This window comes from Pundamilia nyererei, unplaced genomic scaffold (assembly GCF_000239375.1).
Source record: "Pundamilia nyererei isolate P.nyererei 1_Seehausen unplaced genomic scaffold, PunNye1.0 scaffold00245, whole genome shotgun sequence".
Lineage (NCBI taxonomy): Eukaryota > Metazoa > Chordata > Actinopteri > Cichliformes > Cichlidae > Pundamilia > Pundamilia nyererei.
In genome coordinates, this window is record NW_005187646.1 from 761272 (window position 1) to 769195 (window position 7924).

General features: G+C 43.6%; 1 protein-coding gene across 8 annotated transcripts in view; it reads right to left on the bottom strand.

Moving 5' to 3' along the window:
- The window catches only part of LOC102192658 (striated muscle preferentially expressed protein kinase-like), a 59832-nt gene that overhangs the window by 13662 nt on the left and 38246 nt on the right, over positions 1-7924 (bottom strand). For all 8 annotated transcript variants that reach the window (XM_005749459.2, XM_013915016.1, XM_013915021.1 and 5 more), the window contains 15 exons: positions 7436-7524; positions 7096-7271; positions 6808-6985; positions 6629-6702; positions 5327-5485; positions 5042-5231; positions 4613-4842; positions 4411-4530; positions 4202-4306; positions 2848-3054; positions 2600-2723; positions 1887-2059; positions 1287-1399; positions 1018-1186; positions 564-663 (listed from right to left, as the gene is read on the bottom strand). In XM_005749459.2, coding sequence (XP_005749516.1) covers positions 564-663; positions 1018-1186; positions 1287-1399; positions 1887-2059; positions 2600-2723; positions 2848-3054; positions 4202-4306; positions 4411-4530; positions 4613-4842; positions 5042-5231; positions 5327-5485; positions 6629-6702; positions 6808-6985; positions 7096-7271; positions 7436-7524 — 2207 coding nt within the window. The remainder of the gene's footprint in view (positions 1-563; positions 664-1017; positions 1187-1286; positions 1400-1886; positions 2060-2599; positions 2724-2847; positions 3055-4201; positions 4307-4410; positions 4531-4612; positions 4843-5041; positions 5232-5326; positions 5486-6628; positions 6703-6807; positions 6986-7095; positions 7272-7435; positions 7525-7924) is intronic.

A 7924-nucleotide genomic window follows, 5' to 3' on the forward strand; every position in this document is an offset into this window, starting at 1 on the left:
TATATCTTGATAATAGGTTCCTTTAATGACTAATTTCCTTTCCCTCCACTTTATTAATAAATTCTTCTTTGTGAGAACAATGGAAAGACAAATGGAGGGGCAATAGTCATTGTATAATTAACTTTCATTCTCCTTAGGCACTCTTCTGTGATATTTGGGAGAAGGACTCATAATCTGAACTCCATTACTGGGGTACTCATGCTGTTCACTGGGTGGAAAGGAGATTTCTTCATCTGCCTGTTTTGCCATCCCAGTGGCTGTGCAATTCACAGTAAATGCCTGTCTCTAGACCAAAACAAATCATCTGTCGTCGGCTAATGCGTTCACTCCACTCTCGTGGCTGGTGACTCATCTGTCGTTTCTGTCTGCTGTTGTTAAGCAGGTGCAACTAACCCCACCGCCACCCTCCCATCACACACACACACACACACACACAACCCCTCCGCACCAGCTCCTACCCCTACCTCCCGCCCTCCAGGCCGACCCTGAGCACTCAAGTAACTATTAACGTCAGTGTCCTCGTCCTCGTCGGGATGTGAGGCAGGAAGAGTGCGCACACTCACCTCCCTATCGCTTTGTGGATGTCATAGTAATCTGTCAAACGCCTCATCTTCCTCAGAATGGTTCCCTCATCCTCCATTGGCTCTTCTGCTTCTTTTCGCTCTGGAGAAAAGCATCAACATAGGCATCTTTATTGGCTTTGTGTGTATGGATGTGTGTGTGAGTGTGTGTGTGGGGGGGTGCACACACTCATATGTGGGTGTATTTATGTGCTAGCTCAGAGACAGATGGCTTCACATTGTAATTTCAAAACACCTTGTGGTCCCGCCCATATGGTGCGGATTCAGAGGAGCAATTTTCAACAACAGCTAGCCTTTATTAGCGATTCTAAGCAGTAAATATCATCAGCAAATGGGGTAAAAATCTGTTAGCACAATACTTTTGAATATGAAACTTTTAAACTTTACACATTCCTAATCTTTTCAACTACTGTAAGAATATCGCTGGACTGCAGACCTGTATGAACTGTGAGCTCGGCCTTGCAGGAGTTGGACCCGGCCAGGTTCTTGGCAGTGCAGGTGTACACGCCGGAGTGATGGGGCTGAGCGTTGAGGACGACAAGTGAATACTCTGGGTCGTCGTAAACAAATGTGAAGTGGCTGCTCTCCGAGAGGAGCGCATCATCCTGCAGCAGATCAATCAGCTATTAGCATTCACCTAAAAAAATATCATCTGAGTATTCAGTTGAGTTGAGTTGAGTTATAGTCGAATGTTGGATGTACTACCTTAAACCACAGAATATCCGGATCTGGCTTTCCTTCGACCACAACAGCCAGATGACATGTTTCCCCGACTTGCACATCTACGTCCTCCATTATGGTCTCAAATTTGGGAGGCACTGCAGGAAAATTAGGAGGAAAAAAGAAGCTCATCTCTAAGGTGGAGAAGCACTATGGACCGCACATACAGAGTACATTTTATGGTGTTGTGGCCATTTTTGTTGAATTCTAATGAATCATAATTTGTATCCATTATTGTTTTTTCTTTAAAACAGTAAAAATATGCTTAAGCTAGTTTTGCTATTTAAATCTGTAATTAATTTTACTTTTGGAAAAGTCGGAAGTGCTTTCTGAAACAAACCACCTGTTGCCCCCCATGGCCTTTTTTTGGAGTATGGTTTTTTTGGGGAACTTAAAAGGCCTTGACAGACAGGTCTCGCTGTTGTTCAATCTTCCTTTGGGCACTAAATGAATATAAAAGCTGATGTTTTTATGCAACAGATCAAATAATAAAGACACACTTTGTCTTGTTGACATAAGTAGAAAGTTGTTTGGATTCTCACTAAAATGCTAAATTTGTCACGTGGTGCGCCTGTCTGGACTGACCTGCCATGGCCAGCTGAAGTGTGCACAGGTCGCTGCCAAACTGGTTTCTGGCCGTGACCACCAGCTGACCGATGTCCGTGCTCCTGACCCTCTGCAGCTTCAGGGTGTGTTGATCATCGTCCGGCATGCTCATCTCGCACATCCCCGGCTTACTGACCAGCACCACGCCCCTCCTGAGGTAAGCGGGTTTCAGAAAAGTTGGGAGAAGGCCACATTTACCAGTTTGCTGCACTGAGTCTTCTTTAACCCAGTAAGAGGAGACCAACTGTTGTAGTTTTGAAAGCCATTTTTTTTGTTTTGATTGTTGCACAGCGTTGTGGGCTTTGCATTATTTAATTTTCTGTGCTCCAAATGTTGGCAGTGGGTGATGAGTCTGGACTGCAGGCAGGCCAGTTTAGCACCCAGACTCTTGTAAAACATGCAGAATGTGTGTCGACATAGTCTTTCTTAACTAAGAAAGGCTTACTCTGACAAGCTGTATGTCTCGATCAGCATTAAGTACACTAATATCCCCCTAAAGCCATCATGAAAGCTTTTGAACTGTATATTTAAGTTTTTAGTCTTTAGTATAAGGGCTGCCAAATAAACCCCAAGAAGCTTGGGGTTAATATGATCCAGTTTATGAAACAGACCCTGATGAATGCTATGAAGAAATCGGATGAAAACTTTTTAATGACATCACAAGGACATCACTGGAAGGTTAATAAACTAACTTTTTCCAGGTGACAGCTGCATGCACATGGTTCAGCGTGATGGTGATGTTGGCAGGCTGGTTCTCAACCACGTACACAACTTCTGGCTTGTCTAAAATTATCGGCGCTTTCCTCAAGTACGGTCCTAGAGAAGTCAAAGGTATGTTACAAGAAAACAAAGCAAAACTGGTCCTAAAAGTAGAAATGATGTCCTTTAAGGTCGATTATCAGATTAGTGGTAGCATAAGCCTCTTAAACACACTTGATACCTCTGTCCAGCAGCTGGACTAGATCAGCGGCAGGCGATGGCTTGCTAAGCGTTTTCCCAGTGGATGCTAGGACTCTGAAAGCATAGCGGACTCCCTTTGACAGCGAGGTGACGGTGTAGTTTGTCTCCCTCAGGTTTGATGCCACAACAGACCACTGGATGGAGCCCAGAGGCTGCTGCTGGACCACATACACCAAGGAGCCGGCATCTGTAAACACACATGCTCCTTAATTACTTGGTGGCAAAGACATGATTAAGCAGTGCTAAAAATGCTGTATTTTTTCTCCCTTGAATGCAGAGAGCATGTAATCAGTTCAGTTTGTTTGTTTGTTAGCAGTCTATCATCCACAGTTTTCAAGACATCGTTTTTAAATTGTGTGTGATGGGAGATATCAATACCAGCTCAAGCTGATTTCATTTTGGGGAAAATTGGGTCGAGATTGAGGTCAATTCAATTTTAAAATCAGTAAAAACTGATTTATTACCCACAGTTTTTTATGCATCATCTTCAAACTTCACAACAATATACTAGGCCTGAGGTCACACTGGGACCAAGGCTGGCTACATATTTGACCTAGACCTTGATTGTTAGCGCCCAAGGTCAAAACTGAGCTTTTCAGGAAACCATATCAAGTAATAATAATGGATTGGATTTATAGAGCGCTTTTCAAGGCACCCAAAGCGCTTTACAATGCCACTATTCATTCACTCTCACATTCACACACTGGTGAAGGCAAGCTACAGTTGTAGCCACAGCTGCCCTGGGGCAGACTGACAGAAGCAAGGCTGCCATATCATGCCATCGGCCCCTCTGGTCAACACCAGTAGGGTGTGTCTTGCCTAAAGACACAACGACCAGGACAGAGATCCCGGGGATCGAACTGGCGACCTTCCGGTTACAGATGCTCTTCCCAACCCCCTGAGCCACAGTCACCCCTTAGTATTATTTCACGTGAAAACGCATGGAGAGAGCTGTACAACACACTTTTCATTTTTTCCAATTTGACACACTACAGCGTCACAGTGATGCCATAAAATCGTGCAAAATGACACACTGCATGACTATATTTTAAAATCTTTTAAAGCTTCTAGAAGCCAAGGCTTTGAACCAGTTCTGCTCCAATCATATGGATTTCGAAATGTACCTTAAGGTCATAGGTCAAAGGTTAGAGTCACACAAATTAGGACAAAATTTTAGCTTCAATTGGATCATCTCCAAACCTTTACGCTTTATATAAGTCAGTGGGAGACCTAAGCACTTTCTTTGTTCGAGCTCTTTATTAAACATGATTTTTCCAACACATTATATCCATCCACCTGTGTTGCACCAGCCTGCAGGTGTGTTATGAACCTACCAAGTGAAGGGTCGAGTCTCTTTGGTGTCTTCCAGCTGAGGGTTATAGTTTTTCCTGTAATGGCCTCAATCACCGGAGGCCCATCAGGAGGATCAGGAACAATATCTGTTTCCAAAAACATACATATATATTTATATATTTCACAAAAATATTAGGGAAATTGTGTATCCCGTAATGTATACCATTAAACATTGTGTATCTATGATTACCTGTAACATACAGATGAGCATAGCAGGCTGCTTTGCCCACTTTGTTGGAGATGACAGCCTTGTAAACACCTCCGTGAGCATGACAAGCGCCCCGAATGATCAGACTGTGGACATCCCTGTCTGGAGAACAGACACACAGGTTTCTTATTCGCCATCTTTCCCCCACTTTGAACGACTTATTTTTGTGTGTTTATCTGCTTACACTGAGTCATTTTGCGCTCCTCGCTGTTCTCAATGCGCCTGCTGTTGTGATACCAGGCAATAGTTGGGTATGGCAGGCCCGCCACCTTGCATTTCAGCACCGCCTCCTTCCCTTCAATGACTTCCACATCAGCCAGAGGCTGCACAAAGTCCGGCATGGTCCTCTTCTCCACCTCGTTGTCGAACACTTCAGGTTCCTCTGGGATGGACGGCATCTTCTCCAACTTGGACCTGGAGGAAGAAAAGAACAGGTCGACTTGATTTTATCACACGCATTCGCTCCATCTGAGCTATTTTTCTTTGCCCTAGAAAGCAAAAGTGGAACATTTGACTTTTTAAAAATAGTTTGTTTTCTTCTCAAAGCCTTCAAAGAATTAACAATTACACAATTAGGGATGAGATGCAAATAGAAACAAACGGCTTCTCTTACATGTGAGAGGAGACGGCAGCTCGGGGTTCTTGCACGTACAGCTCAGCAGTGCATTCAGACTTTCCGTGAATGTTTTGAGCAACTGCTGTGTAAAATCCTTCTGTGTCACTGCCAACGTGGGTGATGACAAGCGAGTGACGACCCCCCTCTTGAAGGATGCGAATGTTATCACTCTCCTCCACTCGTGACTCTGAAAGAACATTATAAAAGACAAATTAAAAAGCCATTTCTTTGGACAAGCCTAAAAAATGTAGGAACACCACACCGCCGCTTTGAGATTCTTACCAAAATGCATCCATGTGACTCTCGGAGCAGGCGATCCGCTCACCTTACAGTCAAACCGTGCCGTGCGTCCTTCGATGACCTCCAGGATGTCCAACTTTCGTGTGAACAGAGGCTCCTTGGACGGCGTGACGATCAGTTTTGCACTCGAGGTCAGCTCCTCTGTAGATGCACATGCGCCCTGTTAGTAAGTGTATCACTGAAATATGTTCAATTACATCTAAAGAAGTTGGAGAACAACCAACCAAAACCTCTCTGGTGGAGACAAAAACACGAAATGGAAAACCCAGCATAAATATAAGGTGTGATCATAAAAAAAAAAAACCTTATGTGATTTAAATTTGCCATGTTTCCACCTTCAGGTTAGACTCCTTGGGAAGAAAAGGAGCCAACCAGTTAGATCAGGTCACAGATTATGGGCCACACACATCTTCCCTTTCTGTCACTGTAAATATATTTAATCTCTGAAATATCTTAGTACAAGAAGTATAAGTGCAATGTCAACAGTATGTCTCAGTCTTTACCCCTCAACCGCAAAAGGCTGATGGCTTACATATTATCATCACCCCGTTGGCCAGTCGGAGAAGTAGACGGGCTGCATGGACACCTAAGTTTGTAAATGAGATAACTCAGGAAGGAAGTCACCTAGAATTTTCAAATTCCTACCAGCGGTTCAGAGTTTTCTGAGCTTTGAACTTGAGAGTTTTCTGAAAATCTTGTGAATGCAGTAACTCGAGAATATTCAGGATCTTGGATTTTCAAATTGAAACCATAGGCACACCTATTTAAAATCCCTGTGCATAAATTGTTGAAAAATTCTGTAGTGGGTGATGATCTATGATGTGATGATTTATCTTTTACTTTATTCCTGTATTATGTGGGCTTGGGGAGGTCTTTATCAGGAGAAAAAAAGTAAAATTTATGAAAATACAGTTAAAATTCCAAAATGTAAGCTAAGATGTAAGATGTCCCATGAGTCTTTGTAGGCCCAGTTGCAGTCCTGGGGCTTTATGTTTGACACCCCTGAATTATATCGTTTTAGGGAAGAGGAAGAAGGCACAAGCCACATTTGCGAAACGAGGCCAGTGTGACAGAAAAACTCTGTACTGTGCCTGTCTAAAACTATCTGGGGGAAACAATCATTGAGGTTAAAATCCCAGATTTGTACAGATGATTTAAAAAGAGCAGCAGCACCAGAAGATGGCTTTGAAGGGGAAATTTGCACAGGTTTTTAGTTAGACTGAAAATTTATGATCACACCTCATCTTCTGTTCAGCAACAGGGACAGCACTGCTTATGATTCACCTTTGGCAGTGCTCAGCTTGCAAGTATATGTCCCACTGTCGTCTTCATGTACTGAATTTAGCATGAGACGGCACCTATAGCATAAAGAAAAATAAATGAATGAATTTTGTTTTTATGACACCAAAAATCTGTCAGATAATAAAATGTGCTGCAGTGACAGCAACATGAGGTGGACCTACCTCTTTCCGTCAAAGTGCATCTTACAGTTGAGCAGTGCAGGCTGGATCAGCTTCCCCCTGGACAACCAGTCCACGTCCACATCTGGAGGTCCCGTGATGTGACACTCAAACACGGCTGATTCTCCAGCCCTCACTGCTGCGTCTTTTACCTCCCTGGTGATCGTCAACGCCGTTTGTGCTGCAGCGGTTGATTAAAAGAAAAAGAAAACAGCACAAATAGAGCATATATAAGGAAGAACGACAAGATATGGTATGACTAAACATTCAGTTCAGTTTCTCATCACCTACCTCTGACCTCCAGTCTGCACTCTGCCTGTTTGCTTCCATACTCATTGATGATCCTGCAAGCATACAGCCCTGCATCTGACCTCTGAGCCGAGCCGATCCTCATTTCACTGGTGCCATCTTCCATCTCTCGCACAGTGAAGTGCCCTGCTGTCTTCACCGAGACTCTGTCCTTCAGCCTGGGTCAGTATAAAGCGGCTGTCAGAATCATTTATGCTCAGGCGCGTAATGGAGGGGTGTTTGTGTGAGACAGTTAATGACCTTGATTGTGATAAAAGCTTCAGGTTTCTCCTGAGATGTCTAGCTGCAATAAAACCTTGAGGGGGGAAAAAAGATGTCTTACCAGTAAACCATGGGTTTGGGCTGGCCTCTGGCTTTCACTGACATGACAACATCTTGACCCTCGGTTACCGCCTGGTCACATGGTGCCACCTATTAAAGAATGTAAACATGATTACCCATAAAGGCTTTTAAGGTTAATCTCTAAGCTTTGCTCCAGTTTTATCAGATTGGAAGTAAAATCACATTACGACCGTGCCCAGAATGACTGCAGCTATCAAGTAATGCTGCGATGAAGCAAGTGGAGTCATGGTATGAAATGCAAAAGGATATGTCCATGGAGATTGCCATTTTGCTACTAGGAAAATGAATATTGCAGCACAGTGTGATCTTCAGATCGGAGAACAATCAAAAGAAGATTCATATTTCCATGTGCAGTAACTCATATTTTTGTCCGATTGTTTTGGGACCTGCCTGTGGCCCCAATACCTGCGTACCTGGAAAACAAGACAGAGTGTGCAGCAACACCTGACACGGAAGAGAGTTGCCATTA